Genomic DNA, 20,914 nt, shown 5'->3' on the forward strand with positions numbered 1-20,914 from the left:
ACATTTTCGACACAGTTGAACTTTGCTACTGCCGTTCGCCGTTCTCGCTGTTCACTTATGACGTCTTGCCATATGTATTTCGGTACGCCTTAACAGTTAATTGGCGTGGCTATAATGCTTCGGCCTCAAGCGCAGCAGATTGTCCGGTCATCCACCTGTCTGCGTTTCAACCTTCTAGTAGACGGAGGGAGAAATTCTCTGCGCGTTTTTGAAACCGCTACTAACCGAGCCAGACATGCTACTGAGCGTGACATTTTCGGCATATTCGAACTTTGCTACTGCCGTTCGCCGTTCTCACTGTCTATGTATGACGTCTTGCCATATGTGTTTCGATACGCCTTAACGGTTGATTTGCGTAGCTATAATGCTTCGGCCTCAAGAGAAAGCAGATTGTCCAGTCATCCACCTCGCTGCGTTTCAGCCTTCTAGTAGACGGAGGAAGAAATTCTGTGCGCGTTTCTAAAATCACTAGTAACCAAGCCAGGCATGCTACAGAGCGTGGTATTTTCGACATTTTGGAACTTTGCTACTCCCTTTCACCGTGTTCATATAGGACGTCTTGCCATGTGTGTTTCGTTAGGCCTTCACGGTTATTTGCCTTAGTAGAACGATTTCGCTTCTAGACAAAGCAGATTTTTGAGGCATTCAGCTCGCTGCATTTCAGCCTTCAAGACGGTGGCCATCGATCAAAAGATAAATAAACCGGCGGCGACATAGCGCCAGCGCTAGAGGCTGAATAATATACCAGGAAAATTTGTGTCGTTTGGCAACGTTAATGCGAATTTTCTTCAGTCATTGTCTGTTTTAGCGCTGTTTTGCACATACAATTGAAAATTAAGTAGCATAACAAATTTTCTTTTGTCTAATAACCGCATTCATAACTGTCTGTGAACAGCATAGGCACCGTTTCACATTTAGCGCTATGGCAGAGAAATTGTGTTCCACAGTTGCACTTCTTTTGTACCTGAGTCAAATCCATTAACCTTGTTTGACAGGGTTGATATGTGAGCGAATAAGAGGGGGCCGAGGGGGGCGGGTACAAGTGCATTGATACAAACTGTGCCACCGCAGGCTTTGAACTTTTGTTGCTTAGTCTTGTTGTGGAGTTTGTATGAAAGCCTACAATAATTTCTTTCTGCCATCATGTACATCACACCAAGACCACAACAGCAGTGAGAGGTCATAGAGTCCCCGGATGTCCCGATATCCTATGTTCATGTACCAAAATACCATCTCTATCGCCGTAAGAAAACACCTGCGAGAGATTCCTGAAGACACGCTGATATATTCGTATCAGAATGAAACTGGGCACCTGGTTCAGACCAACCGTAGTAACCGCAGTGCGAGGCCGCTATAATGTCTTACCTTGCGAAGACGGCTCTTTGCAAGAAAGGTAAGCGTCTTATGTGGCCACACGAACAGATCAGAGCTCACTACCGCTATCGCTGCAACGCCGGCTTATATCATCAACGAGAGCATGTGGCATATGACGATCGACTTAGCTTGCAGCTCTGTGAAGAACAAGATGTTCTCTGAATCCGTTACAACTTGGTTCCTCCCTCTCGAGTTTGGAAAAACACTGCAGGACAACATGGCGGAATGCGTGTTGGGATACGTTTATCGTAAGTCTAGTGTACGCGTACGCCAGCGTTAGAAGCCTTTTCTGAGGGCGACGAGGAAAAGGTGCGCCACGAGACTTTCCTCTGCTCTGGCTCGCTTGAACCGGCGTCGCCCTTCTTTAATATGTTGTCGTTGTGTGCTGCGGAACAAGTTGGCGATGTTTTAACTGGTTCATCAAAAAATTTACGCGACGTCCTTTCATAAGAAGCTGTCGGGAAACCACTACGGAGACTTTGGGTCAGTGTAAATTGAAAACGCTTCTCGCTCTCTGATTGCTAGGCGTAGGAAATTAAACATAACAAACGCTCCTGTTCACCTAAAAGCCCCAAAACATCTAAGCGCCAAGCGTAATAAAATTTGCCTAAGCCGCCGGCATCGTTCGCACCCATCCGAAGCATGATACGGTATGCCTAGGTTACATTCGCGCCCGAGAGCAATGGTTTAGCTCAACAGAGCGATCACTGTTTTTAGTAATCCAGCATGATGCACAAGTTTTCAGCTGCGGCATTGTCTCTATGTCCTGTAAAGCTGTAATAGCTAACGGGGATCGCATGAAAAGGATGCTCCGACTATTTTTGCGGACTCAATTTTCGCAAAAAACGGGTAAACCATCAACAGCTACGGTGAGAGGGGATCCGCAACAATTTTTTTCTTCTATTGCGACAGCAATTATATGGACACTCCAGGCGCCTTTCTGTCGTCGCCGTCGCCGTGAGGTTCCGCATGAGTGAAAGCGTGTGCGGGTGAGCCGGCGAACGCGGTTCAAACTAAACTCTCACGCGCAAGCGAGAAATGCGGCCCGCATGCATGCCCTCTCCTGTGGCGCGCGCGGCAGGGGGGTGAAGCGAGAGAGGAGGGGTGTTCTTCTACGGCGTCTGCTACGGTCCCTCGTTGTCCTCCTCGCCCGCCGCTCCATATGCATTGGAGATAGTCACAGCATCTACTACGGCGCGAATAGCTGTAGTCCACGCGAATAGCCGACGCCATAGCGAGGCGTTGCTGGTGCTCATGTGTCTTGAAGGCAACCTGCGACGTGGATAATTTGCTCGCCCGCGCGGGCCTCATCTTCAAAGCGGTCTGCGATGTTTTCAGAGTGCGCGTAGTGCCGGTAGCTTTGTATGCGCTCTGCTTTCGACATTTTGTTGGCGCTGAAGCGAGACATGCACGAAGGCCAATTCGCTTGCTGCTGGCGCGGTTCCTCGCTCCAGAATATTCACATCCAGTTTCCGCGCTCATCGAGTGAGATGTGTTCAAGTCTGCCTGTGCGCGCGTGACACAGTGCTAGTTAAATTAGTTGAACCACGCTCACCCGCTAGTTGATTTGGATTCATGATAGAAGATGTAAGTGTGACTGAAAAAGCACGTAGATGAAGCAGACACACAAAAGCAGCGCTGTCTCTGCGTCAATTTCTTTCTACGTCCTCCTTGAGTAACGCTTACAATTCTATCATTGTTAATTAAGTTATTCGGCGAATGTCTGCAAGTTTATACAGCCTATAAAACTACCATGTTTACTACTAACAGCTATCTATTATCCTGCTATAGCAATCAGTGCTTCGCCTTTAGGGCGGAACTGCGATTTTTCTTTTTTTGCGTAATCATGCATTTTCAGTGTACACGCATCATATATCATATTTGTAGCTTTCGTGACTTTCACATTATACAGGTGAAGCGGGCATGGCCCAAACTCGTTTTATCACGAGGAGGGTAGCCTGCTGAAACGAAATAGCAGTGGATTCTCACGCTATTACGGTATAGCCCCATTCATCAGAGTACAAGTTGTCTGCCCTACGCTTCACGTAGCCTGCAAAATATATTTTTTCTTTAAGTCGACAAGAATATCTGGTACCTCTAGATATTTATGCTCTAATCAACAGCGCTGCCTTTTTGTGTATTAATGGTCGCGATACATTTTTCCCCGCACCGCACATTGTGCGCTCCATAATTCATGCTGAAGTTTCCTTGGTAAACCTCAAATTATCCTCTAAATTTTAATACGCTACTTTATGAAACGTATCATATGAACAACTGTCTTACTATGGGAACAGGAATGTTAGGAAAGAAATATTTTTTTGGTATTTTGAAACTTACTTTATTAGGGGAAACATGTTCACACCGCCAAGAAACTCCACTGCGGAAATGCCCCGCCCCATTTCTGGCGCCGATAACCTTGTCATAGAAACGTTGTGTAATCGAATAAAGAATCCAGGCTTTACTGCACATTCTGAAGAAATCAGTGATGTTATCGCAACTTCGAAACTGTCTTAGACTAACCGCGGCAGGCCGGCACTCATACAGGATACTTGTCTCCCTATACGAATGCAAAATTAGTTTGGTGAATTCTGTCAATGCTGTTATACAGCCAAACAGATCACGAGAGAACCGTAACACGATGGCAAGTGTAATTAGGCGACATAATAGCGCTTGAACTCAATCCACAAAACTACAGCAACAAAGGTATCACAATATGCAAAATCACATCCACTGCGGAGCAACCCACGTCACTAAGCCCTGCCATGACTCATAGTAGGTGACGTCTCTTTACTACCCATTTTCCCCGAGTGTTACGTTGTTCATGTAGCTCACCTATGCACAACGGTGGTGAGTCACAAGGCCTGCATCAAGCGTAAAATAGCTATGGTCTCCACTTTACACATAACGTCGAGTTGAAGCGCTCAGCACATACAGCTTCGTCGATGTACGTCACGTAACCCAGGGGATGCCGGAGGATATTCAGCGAAGATTACGAAATGGATTGGCATTTGCTGGTGGATTGTAGTTTGGTGCTCCTTGCGCGTTACACCTCGAGTTCCAAGGCACCCCCGCAGCACAATCACTCGTTCAAGAGAACCTCAAGCACTGCAGTGCCATTTCATGACTGCCCCACTTTTATCCTGTGTTGAGGTTTGCTTTCGTCAAGACTGGCTTCGGGATCTTTGTGGCGGCTTCCTTCAAGAGAACCTTTCACCGTTTAAGAAACAACGTATTTCTGACGCTTTCGAAGCTCTTCCTAGGTCATGTACCCTTCTTTCGGCGCTTTTAAATGTGTACGTAGTCAAACCTACTTCTTCTGAAGCATGACATCTTTTGCCCGCTGCCACGTATTGCCGTTAGTGTTCGTTGTCCTTTCTATCTGCCATCTTTTCAAACCTGGTGGTGATCATTTCTGCTGTCGGTTTATCGGCATTAGTGAGGAAGAGTTGCACAACGTATAAACGAAATATTTGAATATTTTATTTTTTTTGTGCTGTGCCCCGCGAGTTCGTGAACATCAAGTAATCCATATGACAGGGCAGCTGTCTATGACTACCCTCCGGAAAAATCGGGGCGGCGAACACAAAACGCCTTGCGACAAGGCGAACTTTCTCGCGAGTGCTCTGTTGCTCTGAATCTAATGTAGGTTTCTTGAAAAACATTATGTCGAAATACGGTGCTAACACGACTCTATTATTACGCCGAGTTTCATTATTATATCTTAATTAGTTCACAGTGAAGTTGTAAACATTACACAATACCCGCCTGCTGTGAACACATGGGTATATAACGAAGGAGTTTGTTTACAAAAAACGGCTATAACCCATGTTTTATTGAAAAAGTCCCGAAACAAATTATATGATAACCTGCCGCTGACGCCACTATAGCATTACGCCGAGTTTCAGTTATTTTTCGCAACTACGTAGTTCACACTGAAGTTGTAAATATTGTGAAATTCCCGTCTGCTGTCAATACATGGGCAACACAGCCCCATGCTTTTCCAATATAACAAAACTCTAGTCCTTCCAAGTTTCATTCACCTAATTACCATGCAAGTATGCTTAATCACAAATTACGGGCGAACTTGTTTTCATTATGCACTCCTCTGGACTGCGCGCCGCTCTGCATATCGTCGCTCGCGTCGAGGCTCGGGTTAAAAAATGAAATTATGGGGTTTTACGTGCCAAAACCACTTTCTGATTATGAGGCACGCCGTAGTGGAGGACTCCGGAAATTTCGACCACCTGGGGTTATTTAACGTGCACCTAAATCTAAGTACACGGGTGTTTTCGCCCCCATCGAAATGCGGCCGCCGTGGCCGGGATTCGATCCCGCGACCTCGTGCTCAGCAGCCCAACACCATAGCCACTGAGGAGGCTCGGATTAACGGCCACCTGCGCCTAAACGGCATTGTGTCCCACAGCTGCGTCGCGGTCAACACCTGCCTCTTTAAGGCGACGTCGTAAAAGAGCGATGATAGCTCTGTGCATCTATGACGTAGTGCGTCACGTAGTGTGCACCTGATAACGTGACCAAGGGGCATTTTGGTATCATAGATAGAAATCACAAAACTCCACACGAACATATTGTGAACCACCATAACAGCTTCACTGGTCTATCACCTTCACAGGGTGAAACCCTTAAAAAAAATTTTATAGAAAGTCTATAGACATTTGTCTATCAAGTCTATAGACTGTCCGTGGACATTTCTTTATACTACTCTATAGAGAGTCAATAGACTTATGGCCATACACTTTTTATAGACTAGTCTATAAAAACTGTGGGTCTATAGACTGTCTATAGAAAGTCTATAGACGGCCTATTGACTTATGGTCACATTTTTATGGACAACTCCATAAAAATTCTGGGTCTATGGACTTTCTATAGATTATTGAAAAGACGTTTGTAGACAAATATCGGCAGAACGTCTACAGACAAAAGTATAGAGGCTTATAATGTTCTACTTTCGTAGGCTGAAGTCTATAGAATGCCTATAGATAAATATCCATAGACTCCCTATGGAGAAATGTCTATAGACTGCTTATAGACATTTCTTGAGACTAGTCTATAGACAGTCTATAGACTTATGGCCATACGCTTTCTATAGACTTGTCACGTGCATACAGATTTTTTTATGATCACACGCCAAGCTTCATTTTGTTGTCATCCACAACATAACATTTCATAAGAAAAGAGGCGTAAAATAATGTAAGAATCATCGACCAATTACCTGAGGCTTTCAGTATTGTATAAAATATTTATCACTGTTATTTCCTGTATAATCAAGGCAGAAATTGGCTTCAATCAACGAAGAGAACAGGCTGGCTTTAGGAAGCGATATTTTGTAACGAACAACGTCCTTGTCATGGCCATATGTGAATACGTCCAGAAATTGAGAAAGTTGCGCAGTACAATCTCTAATGGCTCCCATAGATTATAAAAAAAATTTCACCGATGACTACGTTGCTCCCCAATGTGAATGTTGAGCGTAGCTGTCTAGGTGCTTTGAATGCGCGATATATCGCGGCAAATATTTGAATTCTGAACGACAGGGTCTTCTGGGCAGCGGCGCTGCGCCTCCGATGGCGCAGCTCGTTTAACAGCAGCGGCAGGTGAAATGTTTGCACCTGTTGTATCGCTCATTGTTCAGAAAGAAAGCGTGAACTCCGGAACGCACGACTCGCGCGGAGGGCGTTCTCCCGCGTAGGCGGAGCAGGCGAAGTAGCGCATGCGCAGTGGGTCTGAAGCCCACACCAGAACTTTGTTTCCGTATCTGGTATCGGTTGACCCACTCGCCGCATGCCTGGTCGCCGCCGTCATAGAGTTTCCTTCAATAATTACTGGCGGAAACTCTGGCGTTGCGATCGCTCCGCCCCCATGGAACTGGTGGAAAGTACGCGCACTTGCCTGGTCTACGTGCCTGCGGCTTCAGGCGTCCTTGCGACGGCGTTTATTACAATTTATCTGCTTTCATTGCCTTAATACTTCTAATATCAATACTTTTTTAAGTGCAGAAGATTGCGAATACGCCAAATCACTACTAATTGCGCCTGTTTAGCCTTTCGAGGTGGGCAAATCGAAACGTACCAAGTGTCCCAAAGCGCTGATTTCCCTGCAAGAAATTCATAAGGCCGTTCTACGTCTCGTGTTGATGCAAGCGTCCATAACGTAATCCTTTCTATATAGGGAAGTTCATAATTAAGTAAAAACATTAAACTTTGGCCACAGGTCAAGACTACATTCACCGTCATTTGTGCAAATGGGTTACAAGAGCTTTTTTTAAAACTTTATACGCAAGAATAAAAAATTGGGGGAGGAAATGGCCTAAAAAAGCTAGGTAAGGAAAGGATCCTGCATCATTTATAACAATGCCTACTCTAAAACAACTGTGCCTGGGACGTGGGCCGCAAAAGCCTTGCCCTACCCTTTCCGTTTTCTCCCTTTCCAATTGGTACAGTCACCATACTCCATTCTATTCATAGCAGTTAACGCTATGGAAGCTACGCAAGAAGTTCGCTCCAAGAAAAGTTGTCATGGCGCTCATTCCATCTATGCTTCGCTGCGCGTCAACAATTTTCACTCGCGCGAGCAGGCACGTCAGGCTCCTCGCGATGGGTTGCAAATAAAAAGCCCGAAACGAACAACAAAAATACAAAATGATCTGAAACAACGCATTAGCAGTCGTATACCACAGTGTGTTTGTTTCGAAGAATTAAAGCTTGTTTCATTGAATACAGAGTGTATATATAGATAACAGTTCGCGAGAGTTGTGGTAAAAAAAAACATCGAACTGTATCCAAGTGCTAAGGAAGCCATTGCAAGAAGTCTCTCTGGTTTCCATGGCGTTAACTGCTGTGTATGGAAATTCCGGAGTATAGAGCCTCTAGCGGCGAACGCTTGCAACACATCTGCGGCAGTCGCGGCGCGTCGTGACCCTGTGGTAATTCGAGCAGACGACGTACGCCCGCCCTTGCCCGTCGTGACCTTTGCTTCAGTGGACGACCTTCATGCTATATATTGTCTTGTTGAAGTGACGGTGTTTGTCAGCAGGGAAAGAGAGGAGGTGACTCGGGAAAACCGAAGCCTTTATTTGTGCCGATAAGGGAGCTTCTGACGAAACTATTCGGCGGCGGCGAAAAAACAGCACGCGTGGTCGAACGTACGCGGAAAGGAATGTCAGCGTTGAGCAATGGTATCTCCAACGCCCTAGGGATGCGATGCTGTAGACGAGTTAGAAACGATGCCTACTGCAGCGTCACTCCGGCTGCAGCCGGTTCGAGAGGTACAAACAGCGGTACGGCCGCGAGCACCACCAGATGGCGCCCTGTCGCAAAGCGCATCGCATACCTCCAATGGCAAAGCTAGCGACGTCCGAGCCACAGTTTTCTTTTTTTTAGAGGAGGCATTGTCTGCAATATGCCCCATCTTTCCATGTCGACTCTCAGTGCGTTTCCTCAGGACACTAGGAAAATAAGATATGTTCTTCCTTGGATGCCTGAAGAACTGGAAAAAATCAAACCTTTAAATTTTTGCGCTTATTACCCATAACACCTCTCACGTTCTCTATGTTTTACGTCTCTGCCCGATCGGGGTCTTCCATGACACTGGGCTAAGTTTGTACACGTATCATATAACACCTATGAACAGGAAGAAAATAAAGATTAGTCAGGTTTTTCTGCCCCTGAATTAACCCACGCACATACGTGACTGAGCGGGAAATAATCCTAACGGGCTCTCGTTGACTCCAATCCTAAACACATTGGAGCATTGACTAATCATTCAGGGATAAGCAGCTAGAGAAGGTATTTGTTTGCATGAAATTGCAATAAGAAGTTCGGTCATGATTGTATTTCGCTTAGTGTTACACTGATGAACATAAGGAACAAGATGTGGACCTACGTGGCGCAAACTTCCAACTTGTTTATTAGTCTTAAAGAACACGCTTATATACAAGGTGAGGTGGTGGGAGGGGATATAAAAAGATGTGACAAGGTGACCTCAGCTTCGATAAGCATGATGGACAGACTGCTTATGCACTTCTGTATTTCTTTTGCTATCGCAAGTACTTCCAATGTTTCTCGCTCCGTTTTTGTTTGTGATGTGCAAATCACTGTGGTGCTTTGTAGTAGTGGAGAGCATTTGCACTGTTTGCAGTGCGCAGCCAAGTTGCTAGGCACTCTGAGGTGCTGGCACGTGTCTTTGTGCTCCCGTAACCTCTCGTTTAGACAGCGTCCGGTTTGCCCAATGTACACTTTCCCGCAATCTAGTGGGATTGGTAAACCAGTGAACTAGTGTATTCCACACAATTTTTCGCGTGCTTAGCCTGACAGAATGTAGCACTTGTTTTCCCTTCTTCGGATCCTGCGCTCACCCTCTTGCACATGCCTTTTAGTTTTTGCGCAGCGGAGAACAGTACTTGAACGTCATGGCGATTGGGCTGTCCTTTTTATTCTAAGTGACAATCCATGCATGTAAGGCAACACCACGCGTTTTTCAATTTTTTTCTTTAGGTGCATTTTGCCTTTTGCTGCTGGCTCTAATTTCGGGCAACATGTTTTCACAGATTTGTACCCCCATACTTTTCGAGTAAAACTATTTCTTAAGCGGCTTACTTGCAAATGAATGCACTCCCGCACAGCATGGTGGCATGATTCTTGTTTTAATTCGAAAGTTCGCTCTAAGACATAATACAAAGGATGTTAAAAGTGAACGAACAGACTCGTGCAAAAAATCTAGATGTGAACGATGATGTGGACCATGAATCCAGCGTTCAAGGCTGGGTGGGTGGCCAGGCCGAAGGCCTGTTGCCCGGAGGTGGCGGAGACGGCTTAGATGAATTGCTAGGCGCGTCCATATTAGGTGTGGCACTGTCACATCTAGGATTTCTGTGTTACAAAATGGGCACGATGAGCCCTAAGGACCATGGTACTGTTCTGGCCAGAGAGCGGTCACAGACGAGGTGAGCGCGACCCGGACACGTAGCCTCCTTAACGTAACCTCTTCTCGGCGGGTTCACCCACCAGGGAAGTCGGACCCACACGGAGGTATAAGAGATCGTGTGGTACGTCGGAGGTTTTCCTTTACCTGGATCAGTCGTCCACAGGCGTCTTCAGGAAAATGTGGAAGTGGGTGTGTCGTAATCTGTGGGTGGGTTGCCGTATTTGCTTCAAGGAGACCCGGCAGGGCTGCTCGAGGAACCTACTAGACGCGTATGAGGATATTCGTAGCGGTAGCAAAACGGTGAATGCTATCTGAGAATAGAGTGGACAGAGATACCCTACGTATGTCGTGGATGGCTTGAGTAGAGTTTGCGCGAATGATGAGTGGAGAGTATCGAGCAGCTTGAACAGTAGGTAGCAACGCGGCCAAGCCGTCTCGTATGGCAGCAAGCTCGGCAAGATAGGCCGGTGGTGCAGGATCAGCAATATACGAGCACGTCTGGCCTGCGCCTGGTATCAATGGACACACGAGAGCTGTGTGAATCATGGTGCCACTAACACTGGCATCAATGTATGCTGCAAGAGTCGCATCGTCTTGTTTATCATCGGCGTGACGAAGGCGGGAAACTTGGGCATTCGCCTGGCGAGGAACGGGGCTATACAGACGACTGAGAGGCTTTGTCAGTTAATTGTACCCTCTTCCGCGCAGCTACATCGGGTCTCGTATATGCTGGATTGTCTATCTCGTGTCCCATGTGCCGGGCCAGTGAAGCAGCCGAGCAGAAATTTGATGGTTTCAGATTGCGCACGCCTCGACCTTGGTGCACGAGTTCGTCGATAGCGTTGAGTTGCGACTTGGCCTGTAGGGTTGGCAACGGAGTGAGACGTGGTAGTCCCGTTATGGTCAGCATGGCTTCGTTATTAATGCCCTCAAGGCGAGCCCATTGTGCCTTCGTGAGATAACGAAACTGGGCTCTGTGGACGAGTCGTAATTGCAATACAGAATGGACAAGAAGGCGAGCCATGTTGGTGCTCACTCCGCCAGATTTCTTCTCAATCCGACGTATCGACTGTATAGATTCTGCGGCTTGTTGCTTTGCATTCTTGAACCATGGTCCCCAGATCGGGAGGAATCCATTTCAAGGCCAAGTACACGGAGAGTTGAAGCCTCGTGTAGTGGTTGCTGATCCCGAGGTAACTGAAGAGGCCGGAGTGCCAGTAGACGGCGCCCATACTTGTTCGCTACTGACATGTACTTCGTCTTGTCCTTGGAAATTTCAAGCCCTATCTGGGTACGCCAGTTGTTCTTCACGTTTAGGGCCTCTTGGAGCGCTTGTTCTGGGTGGCAGATATCAGGATCAACTGAGCAGACAGTGATGTCATCTGCGTACAATATGTACTGCGCGTTATGCATCCTCGCTACCTTCCAAGCCAGTGGAAGGAGAGCAATACTGAAAAGGACTGGTGCGCGCGCAGATCCTTGTGGGACACTCCGAGGTGGGATGAACTGACCTGCTGCTTCGCCAGCGAGGCGAATGGAGAAGGTGCGAGCGCACAGGAAGGCTTCGACGAATGTTCAGACACGGTTAGGGAACTGAAGCCAATGGATTGGATTGGATTGGATTGGAGAAACTTTATTTATGCCTGCAGGTGGGCGCTCGCGCGCCCCGACGAGGGCCTACGACATCCTCGAAGGTGCCGTTACTCGGCGCGGGTCTCCGCTCGCCGTTGCCGGCTCGCTGGGTCCGTGCCTTTCGAGCGCCTCGAGGAGCTGCTGGACGGCCCAGAGCTGATCGTCTCGGTCGTAGCTCTTCGCGGCTGCCTCGAGCCGCGGTGGGAGTGTTCTTGAGTTAGCGTCTTCTGGATATTTAATGCAGTCCCACAAGATGTGCGTGTAGTCTGCGGAAGCCAATGGAGAATTCCGACAATTTCTTCGTGACTCACATGGTCATACGCTCTACGATTATCCATTGCCAGAATGGTGCGAATTCTTCGGGAGCACCTTCCGATGAGAACCATAGAAGATAGGTACGCAAAGCCATCCTCTGCGCTAGATGAGCATGGAATCCGATTTGGCGAGGATGATACCATGACTACCGCTCGGGCCACCATGTGTCGCAAACATACGCTCCATCAGCTTGCCTAACGTCGAGGTTCGTGCGATTGGCACATATTGGCGACATTATCTTGGGGCTTTCCGAGTTCAGGAATAGGGCCACTTCTGCATGCCGACAAAAATCGGGGTCTACTCCTGTAGCCCAAGCTTCGTTTATGGCCCCCAACAGCACTTCGACAACCTTGCGTTGCGTGTTTTTATAAAGTTCATACGGTATGACATCTGGTCCTGGTGCCTTGCATAGCTTCAACAGGTCTACTGCCGCTAAACATGCCACCATAGCGAAGACACCTTGTATACCCTCGATGTCGAAGAGCGTAGGCGGCGTGCCTGCGTCCGCACGAAGGCAGTTTTAAACAACGAAAGGAAGCGGTGCTGTGTGCAAGGCCGGAAGAAAGGTCTGGGCGACAGTTCCTGGAAATACTGCTGGTGTCTGGCCCGATGCTAACAGGGCACAGGCTTCGAGTTCTCGAGGGTGACGGCCACGTTCCATTACGCGGAAGGGGCGGAAAATAGAGGCATTGGACGACGAAGGTTCGAGAGAAGAGCACCAGCCCATCCAGCGGCTACGTTCTAAGGGGTGTACATGGCGCCGAGCTACTGCAGTAAGGCGTTGGGCCTCTAACGGAAGGGCATTGAATCTATTTTTTTATTCTAGAATGGCAAGAGTCATTTCTCCGGATTTCTTTCTTGCCTCTACTTTTATAGCAACAGCACATGTGGGCACATTGAATGATAAGTTTATGTAAAGTTATCGCAATTGACCTTCGGTACGAGCCTGGTATGTGAACTATAGACCTTCGGACGCTTTCTTGAACGCGCTGTGAACAGCGCCTACGCTAACTGATTCGTTTTGGTTATCTTCAATGCACAACAAATAATTGTCAACATATCTAAAACAGGTAGTTATGTTAAACAAGACGGCAAGTTTTCTGTCTCCCACATTCAAAGGTAGGTCGGAAAGCACGGGAACTATACGGGAACCAACATCGATCACATCCTTCGGCTCATACACGCTCTCACGGTATTCGATTGCCGGACCATGTACGTACAGTTTTGGCAGGTTTACAAAACTCGAAGTACTGAACGTGCACACGTCCTGAAATTTGGCGTAGCTGAACATGTCTATGACTTCTCCTACTGCTTATACCACCGCTGGCCTCGGGACACTAGAACAGGTCCTTCACCTACGCGGGTGTCCGCAACCACCTAGATACGCAGAGCGCAAGGTCAAAGGACTCGAAACGCGTGCTCATGACACGGCAATAGTGCGCCGGTTGCAAAAGCGGAAAAGGGGATTGCCGACTTGCACGCGCAGGAGCCGGTAGCGCGCTACTCAGCGCGGCCATATGCCGGCTTCTGAAACTGTCTTGCCGATATCAGCCGCCACGAAGTCAAACTGGAAGACGGAGTCATGTCTTTCGCAAAAGTTTTTCCAAAAATTTGCTCTCGGGGACCCACGAGAACAAGCGAGAACGTCTCTTCATGCCAGCAGAGCCCGCGGCGGACGCTACGCTGCTTTTGAAAATCTGCGGGCGCACGCAAGAAATTTAATTTCATCACTTTTAACATGGCTTTTGAACAGGCGAGTCCTGGGAAATTCAGTTATCTCTCTTTTTTTTACAACCAGCAGCAGAAGCTCAACACCATTCAGTTTGCGCTATCTTCTTAAACTACACACTGAATTATTCCCCAATTTTCCTATTCACTTATTCACTTCATCCGTTTCAATATGAACATCAATATTTTGGAATGGTGAAAGTATCTCTTTCCTACAAGGATACTTATCCCTGGCTTTTAACAGTCAGCTTTCCCCTCGCTACTGGTAATGCGCAGTCTCCTGCAGTGATTTCGAATGAGTTACCTTGACAGGAATCAGTTACCCTTCAATTCGAACGTTGCTGCCTCGCCATCGCAATGACTGTTGACATTCGTATCTTCTTTTTTTTTTGCGCAAACATTCCAACATCTCACCGAACAATTCCGATTGAAAAAGCTTAGGGTTGGGCCTAACGCTTCTGCTGGAATTTGTTTGCGTGATTCATCTGAAGCCTGCAGCTACCATAAAATTGGCAGCCGTAAAGGCGTTTCGTATTCATACTATAAACAGCAAGCCTCCAAATTGCCGAGAAACTGGTACGCTGTCATCACCTGTTGTTAATTTGGCAGCGTCAATGATCTCTGTTAATAATAAATTTGACCTGCACTGTAAAGGAAAATAAAGCACATCCAGCGCACTGTAGGAGCAAGAGGAATTGTTTATGAGCTAGAAAGTCAAAATGGCGCTATATGACAACAGACGCCTTACAAATTTTAACGAAGAACTCGTACCTCAACTAATATGGTCGACCTACTAAATAATGCGGAACATCTACTTGGCGCTGAAACGGTGTTTATCAAGCGCGGGGTACTTTGGTGACATCGTAGTATTTAGTTATGACATAGAATTTGTATTTTCTTTGAACTATAACTAGTATAGTTATACTGCTGCAGACAGAGGCCACAAGCTTCAAAGCAACTGCCGCAACATTTGGATTCCTATCGCTAGTACTCATTCACATGGTTCATTTGTTAATATCTGGTATGTTGTCTCAACGATGCAACAACCGTCAGACATAATCTCAATGGGGCAAGCGCTTTTGACAATATGGACGTGTAATTGTCATTATATCGCGGTATTTCTGTGAAAATTTCGCAAAGCTTTTTGAATGATATCGTGTATTGTTCTCTAGAAGATTATGGCTCTCCAGGTATAGTCAAATACACCTGTGGTACGTCTATGGTATTCCTGTATATTCGGTAAGCACTTCCCACCACCTAAACCCTAAGCATCTGCTGTCTGGAAGTGCGTCTTGCTTGCGTTTGCGCCCATTGTGTTACTTAAGTATGTTGCTTCTTTTTGATGTTGAACAACCCCTTCAGTAAGTTAATTACTGTTCTACTAGAGCAAGACTTTATTTAAATCAGCTTAGGGAATATAATGGTATTAGGACATTAAGATAATGACTGAAATATATATATTCGATAAGGTAGTTGAGCTTTCCCATTGGAGTGCATTTATTAAACAAGAACATCGGCGAAATGAAATTAACCTCTGCAAAAGTAATTGATAGGGGACTAAACGGAACTTGTGTCACTTAAGCTTCAAGCCACCAGGCAGCTGAAGAGGATATGAAGTACGCGCAATCGTTTTAGAAATTACAATATGTGTAATTTGACAACAGTATGTGTTTCATTGGCAATGTTATTTGAGCACGGTAGCAGGATAATATGTTTTTGTGGCATTTTCTAACATTATAAATGCAGGTGAGCTGAATCTGTGCAAAACAATTATCATATTGTCAGCAGGCGGACAAATACTGCGATCAAAGCTAAAAATCCAAGGTAATATATTTTTATCAGACATTCTTTGCTGTCGTTGTTCAGTTCCTTAATGATAACAGTATTATTCACGATAATCATTTTTCATGGACCCTTAGACAACTGGAGACCTGAGTAGTGATAAACAGGAAATGAATACAGTAAAACAACTATGATCATTTGCTATGGGATAAATCTAGGATGAAAATAAAAAAACATGATAAGCCAGTATACATGTATATTGGGCAGAAATTGAGCAAACTAACACACAATTGAGCAACAGAGTAAATTCATTTATACATGATAGGTAACACAGTGAATAACGAAGTTAAAGATCAGCCTGTGGCTAAATGTGCACATTAGACAAGGTAGAAAATGCGAAAGGGGAGACCAACAGTGAAAGAAAAGGAAACAAGGGCAGCTAGAAGGAAGATTCGAGAAGCAGCGCGAACCTACGAAGAGGAAACCAAAACAGGTTTTGAAAGCTATCTACACAAAGAAAACGAGTGTTGTGTACACTATTCGCTTGCGGACAGACGTGTATTTTCTCAAGGTGGAAATTAGAAGAATCTGTTTCTGGCTAGTTTTCTGCGGAACCCGCTTCAAATCTTATTTTTGTGATTCCGTTCGTGTAATAAATACGTGAGACAAAAAAGGCGGCCCTATCACTCCTTTTGCAGCTAAGTGACGGAAGAGGGGGATAAATATACGCATGCTTCATAATATCAGTACGATATTTATTGTGCATTCTTCCGATTCATTAGCAAGAAAAGAACATATTGAGAAAACATAAATATCTATGAAAATTATACAGCAGTGAAATTTTCGTTATTTTCTCCGAGGCTATTCTCGTACGGTTGTTGTGTCTTCGGAGGTTGACTTCTGTATGGTATGAATAACTTTATTTAGGTCCTCAGGAATCAGTCTGGGACTGATGCGGGCCGCTCCCACGTCGGGACCGAGGAGCCGAGCCCCTCTGCCTTCACACGGGCCCTCTGGACAGCCCTGAGTTGGTCCACCAGCACTTCACTGTGCAGCATGCGCTGCAACCACTGTTCACCTCGAGAACCATCACCGGACAACGCCAAGCAGCACCAAAGCATGTGTTCTAAATCAAACAAACCTCCACACTTACTACAGTAGACTGAAACCCCGCAGTTCGGATTAATTTTATTCACGATGAGCGGGTTAGGGTACGTTCGTGTCTGCAGAAGCCTTACTGTAACCACCTGTGGCCCATTTAATTTAGAATGTGGTAGGGCGAATGCAATGCGCCCTAACTAATAGTGCTTGGTGATCTCGTTCTAGGTTAACAGTTGGTCCCTGTACTTAGGAGCGGGAGATCCAGCCCCTTCAGAGAGTACACGGCACACTAATCCTCGTGCCTCCCTGTGCGCCACCTCGTTGAGGTTGCGGCAAAGCAATGTAGAAATAACGCTGTTATGTTCACAAAAAGATTCATTAGTTATATTCCTGCACTGTCTATTGCACGCCTCTAGAGGAATAAACTTCCCGGTATTGGAAGACATTTTCCACCGCAGAAGTGGCTAAGGTTTACTGTTTCGTAATAAACAATTAAAATTGCGTATATAATGCACCCACATCACAAAATGTCCAGAAACGTCCGTAGAGTGCGATGATCGTGCTTTATCTCAGTCCAGTTATGATTTCTGCAAAAGCCCCGTAAGCACGTCTGTGAAGAAAATAAAGAAAAAGGTAAGTGCTACTATACCAACTTATAATGACTTGTAAGCTTCTAACATCACGCACTGTTGGCGATGATGATATGTGGTGTTTAATGGCGCCAGGGCCAGGTGTGGCCAAAGAGCGCCATGACAAGTGGTGATGTTGACGATGTATTATGGAGATGTGACTTGGCTGTAAAGTGGCCTAAAAATAGTTGCTGTAAAGTGCATAAAATCTACATGATATAAAATTCTGGCGATGACTAATGACGAATACTGTGAACATTAAAATCCATCGTAAAAGAATGACATAGCTTTGAAAATATATGAGATGGTAAAAATGGCTGGAGCACTGTTGCCTCGCCGGAGCCCTTGAAACACAAGGGCCTAGAGGCACGTGCTATACGAAAGAGCTATCACAGCGGTATCCTCTGAAGAGAGGACCCGCTATGAACATGTGGGGCTAATAACATGCAGGACAACTTCTTTCAGGAAACTTAGGACTGCGTTGGTATCAAATAGCGGTTCTGGGCCGAGTAACATTGCGGGATGAAGGGGGATCTGCTACCGGTATGCTAGGGGAAAATGCTTCTTTCTCTCAGATTCGGCTGCCCGACACTCCAGGAGGACGTGGAGGACGGTCAGCCTCTCCCCGCATCTACCGCAGGTCGGAGGATCATTTTCATGGAGTAAAAAATTGTGTGTGCCAAATGTGTGTCCTATTCTGAGGCGACAGAATAGGACATCTGTTCGCCGTGATTTTGTTACGGAGGGCCAAGAACCTAATTGTGGCTTTATCACGTGCAGTTTGTTATGTACTTCTGCGTCCCACTTACGTTGCCAGTGGTTTCGCAGTTTCCTTCTTAAAGAAGGCTTCAGGTCTGTGACAGGGACCGAATTAGTAGGATTAGCTGCATGCAATGAAATTGATGTGGCCATCTGGTCTGCTAGAACGTTACCCTCAATGCCCCTATGCCCGGGCACCCAGCATATAATGACATGCTGGTTAGACATGTATGCTCTACAGAGAATGGAATAGAGCTCGATTATTACGGGGTTTCTGTGTTTACAGTGTGACTTCAAGGCTTTAACGACACTTAAGGAGTCTGTAAATAAAATTGTTTTTTGAATATTTGATTTTCTGATATGTTTCACAGCCGACAATAGTGCATGGGCCTCAGCCGTAAATATACTTGTTTCAGGGTGCAGTACACCGGATTCCGAGAAGGACGGACCAATGGCTGCGTAGGACACCCCGGCATGCGACTTAGAAGCGTCTGTGTAAAACTCTGTGCACGAGTACTTGTACTGGAGCTCCAAGAAATGCATTTTGATATGTGTCTCTGGCGCATATTTAGTGACCTCTACAAAGGATGTGTCACACTCTATCAGCTGCCACTCCCAGGGCGGTACTAGCTTAGCTGGGGGCATTAGGCGTTGTTCGAGAACTGGGACATCCATTTCCGTGCTAAGTTCTCTTGCACGCAGTTCGAAAGGAAGTCTCATAGAGGGGCTGTTATGAAAAAGTGTTTCACACGTCAAGTCGTTAGCGATTGTGAAACACGGATGTTCCTTATTAGAGCGAACCTTGAGAAAATACGTTAAGCTGATGTTTGTTCTCTGAAGATGGAGTGGCCACTCATCTGACTCTACATATAGGCTTTCAACAGGGCTTGTCCTAAATGCGCCAGTGGCCAGACGGATACCCAGATGGTGAACGGGGTCTAACATCTTAAGTGCGCTCGGTGCGGCAGAGTGATATACTACGGCACCATAATCTAACCGTGATCGAACTAGGTTCTTGTAAATATTCAATAAACACTGTCTGTCGCTACCCCACGTTGTGTGGGATAGGATTTTAAGTAGGTTCATTGTTCTAAGACATTTTTCTTTAAGATGTTTTATGTGAGGTATGAAAGTGAGCCTGGAGTCAAGAATAACACCAAGGAATTTGTGTTCTTTGTTTACAGGGATTTGTTGTTCGCCCAGTTCTACACAAGGATCTGGGACCAGGCCTCTCTTTCTTGTGAAGAGAACACAAGAACTTTTGTGGGGGTTGACCTTAAATCCGTTTTCGTCTGCCCACTTGGAAACCTTGTTCAAGCCCTGCTGTACCTTTCTTTCGCATACTGTGAGGTTGCAGGATTTGAAGCCTATTTGTATATCGTCTACGTATACGGAATAAAAAATGGCAGGTGGTAGTGAAGCACGTAGCGTGTTCATCTTAACGATAAAGAGAGTGCAGCTGAGCACGCCTCCCTGGGGTACACCAATTTCCTGCGTAAAGGGACGTGACAGTGCATTGCCGACTTTTACTCGGAAGGTACGATTTGACAAATAGCTTTCAATTGCGTTCAGCATATTTCCACGGATGCCAATTTCCGACAGGTCTCGCAAGATACCGTAACGCCATGCCATGTCATATGCCTTCTCCATATCGAGGAATATCGATAGCAAAGACTGTTTATGTATAAAGGCACCGCGGATATTTCCTTCCATGCGCACAAGATAATCGGTCGTCGACCGCCCTTCTCGGAATCCACACTGATAAGGATCGAGCATATTGTTGACCTCGAGGAAATGTATAAGTCTGCGATTTACCATTTTTTCAAAAAGCTTACACAGACAATTAGTTAGAGCTATCGGACGGTAACTTGCCGCCAAGGAGGGGTCTTTTCCGTGCGGGAGGTATCCGGAAGCCCAAATAGTGTTGAATAGTGTAAGTAGTGTAACTTGTGTGTGAGTATGTAGGTTTCTGATCATGTCATACATGACTCTGTCAGGTCCCGGTACAGTGCTTTTCCATGTGTTCATGGCAGCTTTCAACTCGGCAATACTGAAAGGCCGGTTATACGGTTCATTCTGCCTGGATTTTCGTATGATTTGCTTACGTTCTATTATTTCTTTATGTTTAAGAAAGGACTGGGAATAATTGATTGAGCTCGACACACGCTCAAAGTGCTCCCCAAGTGAATCTGCCTGGTCTTGCAGAGTTTCGCCTTGTGTGTTTACTAAAGGGAGGGAGTATGTTTGTCGCTCTCTTATCCTACTAACCCTGCTCCAGACTTTCGCCTCATCTGTGTACGAGTTGATGCCCGATAAAAAGTTCTGCCAGCTTTCTCTTCTAGCCTGTCGGCGGGTTCGCCTGCCTTCGGATTTTACTTTTTTAAAGTTGATAAGATTTTCTGCAGTGGGAGAAGCGCGTAGCAAACCCCACGCTTTGTTCTGTTTTTTACGTGCGATCCTACAATCGTCGGTCCACCACGGGACGCGCCGTTTGCACGAGAGGCCATTTACTTGTGATATGCATTTAGATGCGGCATCTATTATAAAGGCTGTAAAATACTCCACAGCAGCATCAATTTCTAACGAGGAGATGTTATGACATGCGATACCAGTAAGAGTTCGAAATTTGTCCCAATCAGCTGTCTCAATCTTCC

The 20,914-nt window shown here is 46.1% G+C and overlaps 1 protein-coding gene across 1 annotated transcript in view; it reads right to left on the minus strand.

Moving 5' to 3' along the window:
* Positions 1 to 15,838: 15,838 nt before the first annotated feature.
* Positions 15,839 to 20,914, minus strand: part of LOC142563123 (venom metalloproteinase antarease TserMP_A-like) — an 81,232-nt gene continuing 76,156 nt past the window's right edge. Inside the window, exon 14 of the mRNA XM_075673666.1 lies at positions 15,839 to 17,482. Coding sequence (XP_075529781.1) covers positions 17,393 to 17,482 — 90 coding nt within the window. The 3' untranslated portion in view covers positions 15,839 to 17,392. The remainder of the gene's footprint in view (positions 17,483 to 20,914) is intronic.

This window comes from Dermacentor variabilis, chromosome 11 (genome assembly GCF_050947875.1).
Source record: "Dermacentor variabilis isolate Ectoservices chromosome 11, ASM5094787v1, whole genome shotgun sequence".
In the NCBI taxonomy this organism is placed as follows: domain Eukaryota; kingdom Metazoa; phylum Arthropoda; class Arachnida; order Ixodida; family Ixodidae; genus Dermacentor; species Dermacentor variabilis.